Below are 17788 nucleotides of genomic sequence, written 5' to 3' on the forward strand. Positions count from 1 at the left end.
TGCAAAATGAAAGGGAAATAAGTCTGCTGAGTATACCTGGTAAAGTATATTAGAGTTATTACTGAAAGAATTTAGAGTAAGACGGAGAGTAGGATAGCAGATGCACAAGGAAGCTTTAGGAAGGGTAGGAGGTGTGTAAACCAAGTGTTTACAGTGAAACATACAGGTGAACAGAATTTAGATAAGGGTAAAGAGGTTTTTGTGGAATTTATGGATTTGGAAAAGGCGTATGACAGAATAGGAGGGCAATGTGGCAGATATTGCAGATGTATGGAATAGGAGGTAGGTTATTGAAAGCAGTGAAAAGTTTTTACGAGAGTAGTGAGGCTCAGGTTAGAGTATGTAGGAGAGAGGGAGATTATTCTCCAGTAAAAGTCGGCCTTAGACAAAGATGTGTGATGTCACCATGGTTGTTCAATTTACTTATAGATGGGGTTGTAAGAGAAGTGAATGCTCGAGTATTGGCAAGAGGTTTGGGGTTAAAAGATAAAGAATCTAACACAAAGTGGGAGTTATCACGGTTGCTCTTTGCTGATGACACTGTGCTTTTGGGAGATTCTGAAGAGAAGTTGCAGAGGTTGGTGGATGAATTTTGTAGGGTATGTAAAAGAAAAAAATTGAAAATGAATATAGGAAAGAGTAAGGTGATTAGGATAAAAATAATAGATGACCAAGGATTGGATATCAGGTTGGAGGGAGAGAGTATGGAGGAAGTAAATGTATTCAGATATTTAGGAGTGGACGTGTCAGCAGATGGGTCTATGAAAGATGTGGTGAATTATAGGATTGACGAGGGGAAAAAAGTGAGTGGTGCACTTACGAGTCTGTGGAGACGAAGAACTTTGTCCATGGGAGCAAAGCGGGGACCGTATGAGAGTATAGTTATACCAACGCTCTTATATGGGTGTGAAACTTGGGTGGTGAATGTTGTAACAAGGAGAAGGCTGGAGGCAGTGAAAATGTCGTGTCTGAGGGCAATGTGGGGTGTGAATTTAATGCAGAGAATTCGTAGTGTGGAAGTTAGGAGGAGGTGCGGGATTACCAAAACTGTTATCGAGAGGGCTGAGGAGGGGATGTTGAGGTGGTTCGGACACGCGGAGAGGATGGAACAAAATAGAATTACTTCGAGAGTGTATAAATCTGTAGTAGAGGGAAGGCGTGGTAGAGGCCATTCCTAGGAATGGTTGGAGAGAGGGGGTACAGGAGGTTTTGTGCGAGATTGTGTGCTAGGGGCTTGTTGGACTTCTAGCAAGCATGTGTTAGCGTGTTAGATAAGAGCGAATGGAAACAAATGGCTTTTAGAACTTGACGTGCTGTTGGAGTGTGAGCGAGGTAATGTTTGTGAAGGGATTCAGTTTAACCGGCAGGCAGGACTTGAGTCCTGGAGATGGGAAGTACAGTACCTGTACTCTGAAGGAGGGGAGTTAATGTTGCAGTTTCATAAGTGTAGTGTAATCGCGCCTCTGGGAAGACGATGATGGAGTGAATGATGGTGAAAGTTTTTCTTTTTCGGGTCACCCTACCTCAGTGGGAGACGGCCGATGTGTTAATAATAAAACATAATAATATTAATTATAATCTTTATTTTTGCAAGCACATCTACAAGTTATACAGGCCTAGCTGACATCAATCATATACTGCTATATAGAAAGCCCTTGTTATACAGAATATTTCGGTAAATTTTGTCCCAGGATGCGACCCACACCAATGAACTAATGCCCATGTCCTAATTTACTGATAGGTGACCAGGGATAGCAGGTGACTTAAGGAAACACGTCCTGAAGTTTCCATAATTATTATATTCTTTTGTTTTTATAATTATTATCACTGGGTGTTATACAGTGTTTGGTGAAAGAAGTGCATTGTGGCTTGATCCAAGGAAAGGGGGGGGGAAATAATTATACATCCTGAATTAAAAGTTCTTCACCAGCATCAAAGCACCACCTTCTCTTGCAATGATCCAGCTGATCAGAATATTAAGAAAAGGGAGTCTCACTTTTGTTTGCTATATATATTTGAATTTGATGAAAAGTTATTAATTGCTGCACTTATAGAACGTCACAAAATGTTGCCTTTCTGACTTGTGTAATAATTCAGTCTCAAAATATTATATAAACAAATTAAATAGGATAAAACTTACACTGATTTGATAAAATATTTGAGAGTTATATCTATAAAAAAATCATCCCATCTTCATTATTCCTCAACCAGAAAAACTCATTTGATTAATCTGTACAAGTGAAAGGTAAATAACTATGTTAAGCGCTAACTACTTATACAATAACTGTATATGATACTCTTGATTTTATTAGTGAAAAGAGTATTTTTCCACAAAATTATGCTGACAATTAGGAATAAACAAAATAGCTAAAGAAGATTAATGTATATTATTTAAGACAAATGAACAGCTTTTACTTTTTGTTTTCATATTTTTTGTTGAGTACCATTGATCAAGGTCGTTGTTTCCGGGAACCTTAATGATGGAAGACCTTCACAACAATTTGTGCAAAGTTGGGAAGGTCGTTGAAGATGCGTTTATCATCAACACGACGATCCAGGGGATAACCGTGTGGTCGGTTGTCGGGATACACTCCGTGGTAGCCATAGTGGTTGAAAACAGTCTTTACATGTAGATCTTCAACAGCAGCGTCAGCCTTACCGTCAGTCACAGCCACCACCAGGTCGAACTCCAGACCTTCTGAGTTACCCTTGGGGATCAAGAACCTGTTGGGCACTCCAAGTGCACTCACATAATCTTGAATGTCGACTTCGCTACTACCAGCCGAGAGTGCAGCCTCAGTTTGCTCTATCAGTGACTGGAAACTGGGCACGTCAGGGACAGTCACTGCTGACTCTGTAGACTTGCGCACGATGTGATTCACACCAGGACTCACTAACAGGATAAAGAACCATGCATAATTTATAATGTGCATTATGTAAGTTATTTTACGTTGTAATGTAAATATTTAAAAGTGATTATAATATTATATAATCTAACATTTTACTTTTTATCGGTATTGATGCATTATTTCTGATTTATAACATTGTAAAACGCGAAAAAAAAGTCTACTTACGTTTTCTCCAGAATCTGTCCAGTTCGATGGCTCTCCAGCGTCCCTCGTTGAATGGGTATTTAATACCATTGTTGTCACGGTGTGGCCATGCTAAGATACGGACGGTTGTCAATACTTCGTGATCATTATTATTGGTAACGTCAATTTTGAATGAAAATTCTTTATGGTTTAGACGTGACACAATAGTAGAAATATCCACATCTGGAACTTGAGGTGTGTCATCTACGGCATTGACTAAGCTGTATTCGAAATCCTCAAAGAACGTTTCTAGAGGGCCATCAATTGAAACACCATCAATAGCAACCCCACTGAACTCTAACTCTTCCTTAGTGTAGGGAGTGAGACTGTCCTTATGTTCCCTGAAGATGTTATCCATGTATTTATGTAATCTGAAGAATGCTGGGTCGCGTGTGGAAGTTTCAAAGTGTTCCAGTACTCCAGGAGGTAAGTCATATTTTCCATGCGGATCTCCCTGGCGACCAAGCACTATATGAGCTGTGTTGTGGAGAGAACCATAGTACTCAACGTTAGGGCTGTAAGGAGAAGATTCAATGATGTCACCCAGGACATCAATTCCATGCGAGTTATTTATATCGACTTTGGATCCATCTCTGGCAGTAACATATCCATGGGCAATGGCATCACGAACACGGTTCTCAAGAATGATTAAATCGCGAATACAAGCAACACCCTCGACATCTTCAAAGTCAATATTATCAGGACGAGATGGGAATTCACCTCCATACTTGTAAGTTGTATGAGGAGCAAAGCCTTCCTCGATGGTCTCTTCCCAGTGAAGTTCGTCCACAGGATCCAGATAGTTTGACAGGCGTTCAGCATCGAAACGAACAGTGAGCTGGTGATGTACCCAGAAGAAGTTTTCACCTTTACGATCCAGGTGATATCCTTCATGTTTGTCTTCCCACCAGAATGGGAACTCCAAGTGCCAAGTAACATGGTGGGTATTCAGCCCAACATCTTCGCCGAAGTATGCTACACGTTGCTCTTTGTTTCTTTTGCTGCCAGTAAAGTAAGATCTGAATTTACCAGGTGTTTGAGTCATTTTGGCATGGTAGGCTTTCTGGATAACTTCACTATTTGTGAACAAATGTGGGGTGACCTCGTAAAGTGGTGGAAGTACAACGTGTTTAGTGAGTGGAGAGTGGACGACTGCTGCATACAAAGCATAAACAAATTCTCCTTCATTAACACGATTTCTGAAATATGCAGCATTGCTGACAAAAGTTTTCCAGTCTTTGCTGTGTTCGAAAACATCATAGAGCAGAAGTGCTTCTTCACGCTGTCGTGTATTGAAGAGGGAGAACCAGTGTTTCTGTTGGAGCAGCCTGTTGTCCTTCAGTTCCTTCACGAGCTTGTGAACAGCTTCTCCATTGTCAGTATAGTGTGATGTGTCAGCTTCAGGGTCGAAGGTCACGCCGATACTCTTCAGTTTTTCATCACGAATATTTTCATATACCTTATACAACAGATAATTCACATCATGTTGTTTTTGGGCGTCAGATGGCTCTGGAAGAATATAAAGTATAATGATGATATATTGAATCAAACATTTAATACATAATTTACAAAATACTGATCTGAAACTTTTCGTTTATGTATCTAGACAAATATTATTGCTGATAAAAAGTAATTTTTCATATATATTTTGAGTTTACTGTTCAGTGTTAATATAACTGTCTATGCTTTGTCCTGCCTTAACTTATGAATTGGAAAAACTCATAGTGGCATTTTTGTCGTGCATGTTCGGGTCATAAATAAAATCGAATTCCTTAAATTCAATAAGAAAGACACAGTATTTGTAAATCTATGCATGTTTGTCTTGTTAGAAATAAAGAATTTGTCGACAGAATGCGCCTAAATAAAGAAATATATAGACATCCTAATAGTTTCTAACCATGGTTCATAAAGAGAAAAAATCAATACAACTAAGTCACTTTTGACAAGACTACAGTGTCAACTTGGGTGTTAGCTAATATTTGTCTGTCTCTTCATTCCTGCTCAAATAAACTGAAATGTCCTTCACCTGATCAGTTATTGAATATTTATTTATATTTATAGAGGAGAAGCAATTAATGTATCGTCCTGTCATCAATATTGTAGAATTTAAACTTTCATCAACAAAGTGATTCTGAAATATTTCACATTCATGTGTCTATATACTGGAAAGTGAACAGGGGCAGCAAGCTCAAAGAGGTTTAATCGTGTGTGTATAATGATGAACTAGATTGCATTTCATCTTTCATCTTTTACCAGTTTGACCGTAATAAACTTTATCGCAAATTTTACAAGGAATCTTATAGATACATCCGTCAGCATTTTGGGGGGAATTCTTTATCAAAAGTTTTTTTTACTGTATCAAGATTTTTAAATACAAATTTGATATTAAAAGTCTTAAGAAGAGAAGGCATATCAACCAAGTTTTCATGGTAAGGGAGAACCAATATATTTTTAGTTGAATAAGGCTGGTTGTCCCTTATTGGATTGTAAAAAGTATTTCTAGCAACTTTAAAAGATTTATCAATTACGTTTCTTGGGTATTTCAAATAATTACCAATTTCATAAATTTTGGATATTTCCTCATCTATGAACTCTGGACTACAAATACGTAAAGCTCTCAAAAACATTGATGAGAAAACAGAGAGTTTAATTCTATCTTGATGCGAAGAATAATAGTGGACATAGGAACAGTTATTTGTAGGTTTTCTGTACATTTTAAATTTGAATTCATTATTACCCTTAATAATTAAAACATCGCATATATATATATATATATATATATATATATATATATATATATATATATATATATATATATATATATATATATATATATATATATATATATATATTTTATTATCACACTGGCCGATTCCCACCAAGGCAGGGTGGTCCGAAAAAGAAAAACTTTCACCATCATTCACTCCATCACTGTCTTGCCAGAAGGGTGCTTTACACTACAGTTTTTAAACTGCAACATTAACACCCCTCCTTCAGAGTGCAGGCACTGTACTTCCCATCTCCAGGACTCAAGTCCGGCCTGCCGGTTTCCCTGAATCCCTTCATAAATGTTACTTTGCTCACACTCCAACAGCACGTCAAGTATTAAAAACCATTTGTCTCCATTCACTCCTATCAAACACGCTCATGCATGCCTGCTGGAAGTCCAAGCCCTTCGCACACAAAACTTAATTTACCCCCTCCCTCCAACCTTTCCTAGGCCGACCCTTACCCCGCCTTCCTTCCACTACAGACTGATACACTCTTGAAGTCATTCTGTTTCGCTCCATTCTCTCTACATGTCCGAACCACCTCAACAACCCTTCCTCAGCCCTCTGGACAACAGTTTTGGTAATCCCGCACCTCCTCCTAACTTCCAAACTACGAATTCTCTGCATTATATTCACACGACACATTGCCCTCAGACATGACATCTCCACTGCCTCCAGCCTTCTCCTCTCTGCAACATTCATCACCCACGTTTCACACCCATATAAGAGCGCTGATAAAGCTATACTCTCATACATTCCCCTCTTTGCCTCCAAGGACAAAGTTCTTTGTCTCCTCAGACTCCTAAGTGCACCACTCACTCTTTTTCCCTCATCAATTCTATGATTCACCTCATCTTTCATAGACCCATCCGCTGACACGTCCACTCCCAAATATCTGAATACGTTCACCTCCTCCATACTCTCTCCCTCCAATCTGATATTCAATCTTTCATCACCTAATCTTTTTGTTATCCTCATAACCTTACTCTTTCCTGTATTCACCTTTAATTTTCTTCTTTTGCACACCCTACCAAATTCATCCACCAATCTCTGCAGCTTCTCTTCAGAATCTCCCAAGAGCACAGTGTCATCAGCAAAGAGCAGCTGTGACAACTCCCACTTTGTGTGTGATTCTTTATCTTTTAACTCCACGCCTCTTGCCAAGACCCTCGCATTTACTTCTCTTACAACCCCATCTATAAATATATTAAACAACCACGGTGACATCACACATCCTTGTCTAAGGCCTACTTTAACTGGGAAAAAAATTTCCCTCTTTCCTACATACTCTAACTTGAGCCTCACTATCCTCGTAAAAACTCTTCACTGCTTTCAGTAACCTACCTCCTACACCATACACTTGCAACATCTGCCACATTGCCCCCCTATCCACCCTGTCATACGCCTTTTCCAAATCCATAAATGCCACAAAGACCTCTTTAGCCTTATCTAAATACTGTTCACTTATATGTTTCACTGTAAACACCTGGTCCACACACCCCCTACCTTTCCTAAAGCCTCCTTGTTCATCTGCTATCCTATTCTCCGTCTTACTCTTAATTCTTTCAATTATAACTCTACCATACACTTTACCAGGTACACTCAACAGACTTATCCCCCTATAATTTTTGCACTCTCTTTTATCCCCTTTGCCTTTATACAAAGGAACTATGCATGCTCTCTGCCAATCCCTAGGTACCTTACCCTCTTCCATACATTTATTAAATAATTGCACCAACCACTCCAAAACTATATCCCCACCTGCTTTTAACATTTCTATCTTTATCCCATCAATCCCGGCTGCCTTACCCCCTTTCATTTTACCTACTGCCTCACGAACTTCCCCCACACTCACAACTGGCTCTTCCTCACTCCTACAAGATGTTATTCCTCCTTGCCCTATATATATATATATATATATATATATATATATATATATATATATATATATATATATATATATATATATATATATATATATATATATATATATATATATATATATATATATATATATGTATATATATATATATATATATATATATATATATATATATATATATATATATATATATATATATATATTTATTTATATATATATATATAATGATATGACCTAAAGGAAAGAGAGAATATCACTAATTTTAAGTAATGGCAGTTTACGTTTCCTTTGACTCTGATGTATTTCTGTCATATTTAATATCGTATTTTACTTGTACATTCTGAATCAATTGTAAAATGTAACGTTTCAATCGTGCATGGTTCTGTTGCATAAGATCGAAATTAAGATATTATTACCGTGGATTTCTTTATGAATGTAATAATCACTATGGTAACAGCAATGAAGAAAGGTAAATGGTGCTGTTACTACAGAGAAAATCGTTCCTCTTCACAGTGGGCATAAATGAGTATATGTATATATGACATACTAGCTGCCTGACAGCTAAAGCACACAACATATTACAATTTACTCAGCACCAGAGCCGTCAATGACGAAGCCAAAACAGTGAAGAAAGGTAAATGGTGATATTACTACTGAGAAAATAGCTCTTCATATTGGTCATGAAAGAGTATATTCCTAATGCATTATGAACTGTCTGACTGGTAAATGATATAACTTATGACAGTATACTCACCACTTCTACCAGGGTCGTTGAGAAAGCCATAATTGGGCCAAGCAGCGGCAGCTGCCACTAGAGCACAGAGCACCAAGACCTTCATGTTGGTGATGATCAACTACATCTCTGCTCCATTATATATACCCCCAGATGCCAGGTGACCTTCGAATTGCCTCGTGATAACAATACATTTGCTTAATTGCAGGTGTCAGCCCCGATTGAACATATCGTTTTATGCATATTTATTCACCTTCATTTTAAACAAGTTAAGACTTAAAGTAAAATGTAAATAAGAGTAGTAAGGGAGAAAAAGTTAGCATATGAGAAGTTTTTACAAAGTAGAAGTGATGCAAGGAGGGAAGAGTATATGGAGAAAAAGAGAGAGGTTAAGAGAGTGGTGAAGCAATGTAAAAAGAGAGCAAATGAGAGAGTGGGTGAGATGTTATCAACAAATTTTGTTGAAAATAAGAAAAAGTTTTGGAGTGAGATTAACAAGTTAAGAAAGCCTAGAGAACAAATGGATTTGTCAGTTAAAAATAGGAGAGGAGAGATATTAAATGGAGAGTTAGAGGTATTGGGAAGATGGAGGGAATATTTTGAGGAATTGTTAAATGTTGATGAAGATAGGGAAGCTGTGATTTCGTGTATGGGGCAAGGAGGAATAACATCTTGTAGGAGTGAGGAAGAGCCAGTTGTGAGTGTGGGGGAAGTTCGTGAGGAAGTAGGTAAAATGAAAGGGGGTAAGGCAGCCGGGATTGATGGGATAAAGATAGAAATGTTAAAAGCAGGTGGGGATATAGTTTTGGAGTGGTTGGTGCAATTATTTAATAAATGTATGGAAAAGGGTAAGGTACCTAGGGATTGGCAGAGAGCATGCATAGTTCCTTTGTATAGAGGCAAAGGGGATAAAAGAGAGTGCAAAAATTATAGGGGGATAAGTCTGTTGAGTGTACCTGGTAAAGTGTATGGTAGAGTTATAATTGAAAGAATTAAGAGTAAGACGGAGAATAGGATAGCAGATGAACAAGAAGGGTTTAGGAAACGTAGGGGGTGTGTGGACCAGGTGTTTACAGTGAAACATATAAGTGAACAGTATTTAGATAAGGCTAAAGAGGTCTTTGTGGCATTTATGGATTTGGAAAAGGCGTATGACAGGGTGGATAGGGGGGCAATGTGGCAGATGTTGCAAGTGTATGGTGTAGGAGGTAGGTTACTGAAAGCAGTGAAGAGTTTTTACGAGGATAGTGAGGCTCAAGTTAGAGTATGTAGGAAAGAGGGAAATTTTTTTCCCAGTAAAAGTAGGCCTTAGACAAGGATGTGTGATGTCACCGTGGTTGTTTAATATATTTATAGATGGGGTTGTAAGAGAAGTAAATGCGAGGGTCTTGGCAAGAGGCGTGGAGTTAAAAGATAAAGAATCACACACAAAGTGGGAGTTGTCACAGCTGCTCTTTGCTGATGACACTGTGCTCTTGGGAGATTCTGAAGAGAAGCTGCAGAGATTGGTGGATGAATTTGGTAGGGTGTGCAAAAGAAGAAAATTAAAGGTGAATACAGGAAAGAGTAAGGTTATGAGGATAACAAAAAGATTAGGTGATGAAAGATTGAATATCAGATTGGAGGGAGAGAGTATGGAGGAGGTGAACGTATTCAGATATTTGGGAGTGGACGTGTCAGCGGATGGGTCTATGAAAGATGAGGTGAATCATAGAATTGATGAGGGAAAAAGAGTGAGTGGTGCACTTAGGAGTCTTTGGAGACAAAGAACTTTGTCATTGGAGGCAAAGAGGGGAATGTATGAGAGTATAGTTTTACCAACGCTCTTATATGGGTGTGAAGCGTGGGTGATGAATGTTGCAGCGAGGAGAAGGCTGGAGGCAGTGGAGATGTCATGTCTGAGGGCAATGTGTGGTGTGAATATAATGCAGAGAATTCGTAGTTTGGAAGTTAGGAGGAGGTGCGGGATTACCAAAACTGTTGTCCAGAGGGCTGAGGAAGGGTTGTTGAGGTGGTTCGGACATGTAGAGAGAATGGAGCGAAACAGAATGACTTCAAGAGTGTATCAGTCTGTAGTGGAAGGAAGGCGGGGTAGGGGTCGGCCTAGGAAGGGTTGGAGGGAGGGGGTAAAGGAGGTTTTGTGTGCGAGGGGCTTGGACTTCCAGCAGGCATGCGTGAGCGTGTTTGATAGGAGTGAATGGAGACAAATGGTTTTTAATACTTGACGTCCTGTTGGAGTGTGAGCAAAGTAACATTTATGAAGGGGTTCAGGGAAACCGGCAGGCCGGACTTGAGTCCTGGAGATGGGAAGTACAGTGCCTGCACTCTGAAGGAGGGGTGTTAATGTTGCAGTTTAAAAACTGTAGTGTAAAGCACCCTTCTGGCAAGACAGTGATGGAGTGAATGATGGTGAAAGTTTTTCTTTTTCGGGCCACCCTGCCTTGGTGGGAATCGGCCAGTGTGATAAAAAAAAAAATATTGTGGGCGCTGCTCGAATCTGTTAGTCACGTTTCAAAGGTTAATATTGTTTCTCTGTATTCTTTGTATCACACTTAAACACTGAAGATGTGACTGTTAAATTACGAAAGATTTTGAAAACATTTGTCATATATTATGGTTCAATAATGTATATAGATTACATTTAAGAAAAATATTTTTTCTCTGCTGTTAAAAATGCTTGTCAGATGAATAATTTAGATTAAGTTCTATCTAAAAAATATTTAATGGGTAGTCCTCGAGCATTTATGTTGGTAAAAGGTGATTCCCATTGGTTTTGTGTGTGTGTGTGTGTGTGTGTGTACTCACCTAATTGTACTCACCTAATTGTGGTTGCAGGGGTCGAGACTCAGCTCCTGGCCCCGCCTCTTCACTGATCGCTACTGGATCCTCTCTCTCTCTGCTTCCTGAGCTTTGTCATACCTCTTCTTAAAACTATGTATGGTTCCTGCCTCCACTACTTCACTTGCTAGGCTATTCCACTTGCTGACAACTCTATGACTGAAGAAATACTTCCTAACGTCCCTGTGACTCGTCTGAGTCTTCAGCTTCCAGTTGTGACCCCTTGTCCCTGTGTCCCCTCTCTGGAACATCCTATCTCTGTCCACCTTGTCTATTCCCCGCAGTATCTTGTATGTCGTTATCATGTCTCCCCTGACCCTTCTGTCCTCCAGTGTCGTCAGTCCGATTTCCCTTAACCTTTCCTCGTACGACATTCCCTTGAGCTCTGGGACTAGCCTTGTTGCAAACCTTTGTACTTTCTCTAACTTCTTGACATGCTTGACCAGGTGTGGGTTCCAGACTGGTGCTGCATACTCCAGTATGGGCCTAACATACACAGTGTACAGTGTCTTGAACGATTCCTTATTGAGGTATCGGAACGCTATTCTCAGGTTTGCCAGGCGCCCGTATGCTGCAGCGGTTATTTGGTTGATGTGTGCCTCCGGTGATGTACTCGGTGTTATGGTCACCCCAAGGTCTTTCTCCCTGAGTGAGGTCTGTAGTCTTTGTCCACCTAGCCTATATTCTGTCTGCGGTCTTCTTTGCCCCTCCCCAATCTTCATGACTTTGCATTTGGCTGGATTGAATTCGAGGAGCCAGTTACTGGACCACATGTCCAGCCTCTCCAGGTCTCTTTGCAGTCCTGCCTCATCCTCGTCCGATTTAATTCTTCTCATCAACTTCACGTCATCTGCGAACAGGGACACTTCAGAGTCTATTCCTTCCATCATGTCGTTCACATATATCAAAAATAGCACTGGTCCTAGAACTGACCCCTGTGGGACCCCGCTCGTAACAGGCGCCCACTGTGATACCTCTTCACGTACCATGACTCGTTGCTGCCTCCCTGTCAGGTATTCCCTTATCCATTGCAGTGCCCTTCCTTTTACGTGTGCCTGATCCTCCAGCTTCTGCACTAATCTCTTGTGGGGAACTGTGTCAAAGGCCTTCCTGCAGTCTAGGAAAACGCAATCTACCCAACCCTCTCTCTCGTGTCTTACTTCTGTTACCTTGTCATAAAACTCCAGGAGGTTTGTGATACAAGATTTGCCTTCCATGAACCCATGCTGGTTTTCATTTATAATCTTGTTCCTTTCCAGGTGTTCGACCACTCTCCTCCTGATAATCTTCTCCATGACTTTGCACACAATACATGTCAGAGACACAGGTCTGTAGTTTAGTGCCTCGTTTCTGTTTCCTTTCTTAAATATGGGGACTACATTAGCTGTCTTCCATTTCTCAGGTAGTTGCCCAGTTTCAAGGGATGTGTTGAAGATTGTGGTTAGAGGCACACACAGCATCTCTGCTCCTTCTCTAAGGACCCATGGGGAGATGTTGTCCGGTCCCATCGCCTTTGAGGTGTCAAGGTCACTTAAGAGCTTCTTCACCTCCTCCTCAGTTGTTCGTATGTCATCCAACACTTGTTGGTGTATTCCCTCTTGATGTTCCCTTCTGTGCTGTCTTCCCACAGCCCTTCCTGTCTCTACTGTAAAAACTTCCTTAAATCTCCTGTTCAGCTCCTCACATACCTCCTGATCATTTCTTGTGAGTTCTCCACCTTCTGTCCTTAATCTGATCACCTGGTCTTTGACTGTTGTCTTCCTCCTGATGTGGCTATACAACAGTTTCGGGTCAGTCTTGATTCTCGATGCTATGTCATTTTCATACTGTCGCTGGGCCTCCCTCCTTACCTGTGCGTACTCATTCCTGGCTCTGCGACTGATCTCCCTATTTTCGTGTGTTCTCTGCCTTCTGTACTTTTTCCATTCTCTATTGCACTTTGTTTTTGCCTCCTTACACCGTCGGGTAAACCAGGGGCTTGTTCTGGTCTTCCCGTTGTTACTGTTGCCCTTGGGAATGAACCTTTCCACTGCCTCCTTGCATTTTGTTGCTACATATTCCATCATTTCGTTTACTGGCTTTCCTGCCAGTTCTCTGTGTGTGTGTGTGTGTGTGTGTGTGTGTGTGTGTGTGTACTCACCTAATTGTACTCACCTAATTGTGGTTGCAGGGGTCGAGACTCAGCTCCTGGCCCCGCCTCTTCACTGATCGCTACTGGATCCTCTCTCTCTCTGCTTCCTGAGCTTTGTCATACCTCTTCTTAAAACTATGTATGGTTCCTGCCTCCACTACTTCACTTGCTAGGCTATTCCACTTGCTGACAACTCTATGACTGAAGAAATACTTCCTAACGTCCCTGTGACTCGTCTGATTCTTCAGCTTCCAGTTGTGACCCCTTGTCCCTGTGTCCCCTCTCGGGAACATCCTATCTCTGTCCACCTTGTCTATTCCCCGCAGTATCTTGTATGTCGTTATTATGTCTCCCCTGACCCTTCTGTCCTCCAGTGTCGTCAGTCCGATTTCCCTTAAACTTTCCTCGTACGACATTCCCTTGAGCTCTGGGACTAGCCTTGTTGCAAACCTTTGTACTTTCTCTAACTTCTTGACGTGCTTGACCAGGTGTGGGTTCCAGACTGGTGCTGCATACTCCAGTATGGGCCTAACATACACAGTGTACAGTGTCTTGAACGATTCCTTATTAAGGTATCGGAACGCTATTCTCAGGTTTGCCAGGCGCCCGTATGCTGCAGCGGTTATTTGGTTGATGTGTGCCTCCGGTGATGTGCTCGGTGTTATGGTCACCCCAAGGTCTTTCTCCCTGAGTGAGGTCTGTAGTCTTTGTCCACCTAGCCTTTCCTCTGTCTGCGGTCTTCTTTGCCCCTCCCCAATCTTCATGACTTTGCATTTGGCTGGATTGAATTCGAGAAGCCAGTTACTGGACCACATGTTCAGCCTGTCCAGGTCTCTTTGCAGTCCTGCCTCATCCTCGTCCGATTTAATTCTTCTCATCAACTTCACGTCATCTGCGAACAGGGACACTTTAGAGTCTATTCCTTCCATCATGTCGTTCACATATATCAAAAATAGCACTGGTCCTAGAACTGACCCCTGTGGGACCCCGCTCGTAACAGGCGCCCACTGTGATACCTCTTCACGTACCATGACTCGTTGCTGCCTCCCTGTCAGGTATTCCCTTATCCATTGCAGTGCCCTTCCTTTTACGTGTGCCTGCTCCTCCAGCTTCTGCACTAATCTCTTGTGGGGAACTGTGTCAAAGGCCTTCCTGCAGTCTAGGAAAACGCAATCTACCCACCCCTCTCTCTCTTGTTTTACTTCTGTTACCTTGTCATAAAACTCCAGGAGGTTTGTGATACAAGATTTGCCTTCCATGAACCCATGCTGGTTTTCATTTATAATCTTGTTCCTTTCCAGGTGTTCGACCACTCTCCTCCTGATAATCTTCTCCATGACTTTGCACACAATACATGTCAGAGTGACAGGTCTGTAGTTTAGCGACTCGTTTCTGTTTCCTTTCTTAAATATGGGGACTACATTAGCTGTCTTCCATTTCTCAGGTAGTTGCCCAGTTTCAAGGGATGTGTTGAAGATTGTGGTTAGAGGCACACACAGCATCTCCGCTCCTTCTCTAAGGACCCATGGGGAGATGTTGTCCGGTCCCATCGCATTTGAGGTGTCAAGGTCACTTAAGAGCTTCTTCACCTCCTCCTCAGTTGTTCGTATGTCATCCAACACTTGTTGGTATATTCCCTCTTGATGTTCCCTTCTGTGCTGTCTTCCCACAGCCCTTCCTGTCTCTACTGTAAAAACTTCCTTAAATCTCCTGTTCAGCTCCTCACATACCTCCTGATCATTTCTTGTGAGTTCTCCACCTTCTGTCCTTAATCTGATCACCTGGTCTTTGTTGTCTTCCTCCTGATGTGGCTATACAACAGTTTCGGATCAGTCTTGATTCTCGATGCTATGTCATTTTCATACTGTCGCTGGGCCTCCCTCCTTACCTGTGCGTACTCATTCCTGGCTCTGCGACTGATCTCCCTATTTTCGTGTGTTCTCTGCCATCTGTACTTTTTCCATTCTCTATTGCACTTTGTTTTTGCCTCCTTACACCGTCGGGTAAACCAGGGGCTCGTTCTGGTCTTCCCGTTGTTACTGTTGCCCTTGGGAATAAACCTTTCCACTGTCTCCTTGCATTTTGTTGTTACATATTCCATCATTTCATTTACTGGCTTTCCTGCCGGTTTTTTGTCCCACTGGACCTCCCGCAGGAAGTTCTTCAACCCTATGTAGTCCCCTCTTGTGAGGGAAAAGTTCAATAGATAGGAGTAGAGAGGGAGTATATAGTAACAATAGTTTCATTGCCGGCTACTAGTTAAGGTAAGGTAAGTCTAGCTCCTGCTGTTCCCGCCTTTTTTCCCCCACCCCTAAAGTGATAGTTTGAGGGCCGGCTGCTTGTTAACGTAGGATCAGTCTATCTCCCACTATCCCAACACTACTGTAAGTACATGCCTGCCTTGTATTCTAGTGGATTTACTGGTTGAAAGCTTCACTTTTGACCAATAATAAACTTAGTCCTTTCAGTCTTGCTCTAAGTTGACTGTTGTAATAATCACCACGTCTTTTAAGGTCTTGTACTTATCATGGAGAGTGATTTCTTAAGCAGTGGGTAACCTGTCTATCTTTCCAGCTTGGATGACAGAGAGGGTCACCTGCCAATCAACGAGGAGAACTGATGGAGAAGGACTAACGTCCAGAGACTTCCCCATTTTGGATTTAATTACCTGTGCACCTGTATGAAATTGCAGGACGTAACCCCACATCATTGCAGGGGTAAAGAACCTGCTTTCCTGTCATCGGGATAGAATACTCACGGCGATACTCTGTGAAGAACTAGCCGGTGGTGGTCACCAACACCTGCGACCCCCCCCCCAAATCAGCAACGGCTAAGATTTCAACAACACGAAGTGTCACCAACACCAGACACCCCTATATATATTAGCGTTGAGTTCAAATGTTATTTTATTCATTTCATTTTTCATTTCTCTTTCAAATAGGATATACCTGTCATGTTTTATTGTTTTATGTTTGCTTTAATAAATAATAAAGTGTTTATCTTTGTGAATTATTATTTCGTTTTCTATTCATTAATTTTCCTGAGGAGGAGCCAGCCTGAGTAATGCTGTCTGAAATTATTACAGGGCTGATTAAGCCTTCACACCTCTTTTATAGTCAGGCTTTTCCCATTCAACTCATGTTATTCTCTCCACTTGCAGCTCTACTATGTATTCAAAGCACAGAACCACGTGGTCGCTAGCTCCTAGGGGACTCTCATACTTGATGTCCTCAATGTCTGAGCTGCCCAGGGTGAACACAAGGTCCATTCTTGCTGGTTCATCCTCCGCTCACGCAGCGCTGTATAGTCCTTGTTGCTTAGCGCTTCTTTTTGATTATAATAATAATAATAATCATCCTCCGCTCTCACTCTGGTAGTGTCCTTAACATGTTGGTGCATGAGGTTTTCCAGCACCACGTCCAACATCCTGGCTCTCCATGTTTCGGGACCCCCATGTGGCTCCAGGTTTTCCCAGTCAATCTCCCTGTGGTTGAAATCCCCCATAACCAGCAACTTTGCTCTGCTGGAGAGAGCTCTTCTTGCCACCTCAGCAAGTGTGTCCACCATTGCTCTGTTGCTCTCTTCATATTCCTCTCTTGGCCTCCTGCAGTTCTGTGGTGGATTATACATCACTGCAATGACCACTTTGTGTTCCCCAGACTGAAGTGTACCTGCTATGTAGTCTCTTTCTCCCGTCTCATCTATGCCTTCCATTTTCTCGAATTTCCATCTGTTTTTTACGAGCAGAGCAACCCCACCTCCCCCCTCCCCCTGCCCCTTCTATCTCTCCTCATGATCTGGTATCCTGGTGGGAAGATTGCATCTGTTATTGTCTCCGTGAGTTTTGTTTCTGTAACTGCTATGATGTCTGGGGACTTCTCATTGATTCTTTCTTGCCATTCCTCATGTTTATTCGTTAATCCATCTGCATTTGTGTGCCAAACCTTCAACTTCTGTTCTAATACTGTAACTGTGGTGCGGGGGGTGGAAACAGAGGGATTGGTGTGTGATGGTTGGTTTCGATTGTTCAGTTGCCTTGGGGGTGTCGTGGCTGGAGTCCTTCTGCAGGTGTTTCTGGGGGGTGCGCTTGTCCTTCCATTTGATCCTGGGTTATTCTGCTCTCCTTTTTCATTTCCTCCCATTTCTCCTTTCGTTTTTGAACTCTCTCTTTCATTGTCTTCCTTTCGTCCTGTGTTCTGTCTCGATCGTGGTACTCACTCCGGAACTCCTGCTTGCCTCTCAGCCGTGCTTTCTCCTGCAGGATCATGGTTCGGATTTATTCTGCCTTGAAAATTACTTTGAGAGGCCGATTCCTTTTCTTTGTGAACCACCCGATTCTCC

At 41.7% G+C, this 17788-nt stretch overlaps 1 protein-coding gene across 1 annotated transcript; it reads right to left on the reverse strand.

The window, feature by feature from the left end:
• Positions 1 to 1566: 1566 nt before the first annotated feature.
• Positions 1567 to 8657, reverse strand: LOC128694468 (hemocyanin subunit). The gene is made up of 3 exons (XM_053784604.2): positions 8500 to 8657; positions 3075 to 4601; positions 1567 to 2893 (listed from the first exon to the last, which is right to left on the reverse strand). The coding sequence occupies exons 1-3, from the start codon at positions 8582 to 8584 to the stop codon at positions 2475 to 2477; spliced, it is 2031 nt and encodes a 676-aa protein (XP_053640579.1). The 5' UTR covers positions 8585 to 8657; the 3' UTR covers positions 1567 to 2474.
• Positions 8658 to 17788: the final 9131 nt, after the last annotated feature.

Source organism: Cherax quadricarinatus, chromosome 60 (assembly GCF_038502225.1).
Source record: "Cherax quadricarinatus isolate ZL_2023a chromosome 60, ASM3850222v1, whole genome shotgun sequence".
In the NCBI taxonomy this organism is placed as follows: domain Eukaryota; kingdom Metazoa; phylum Arthropoda; class Malacostraca; order Decapoda; family Parastacidae; genus Cherax; species Cherax quadricarinatus.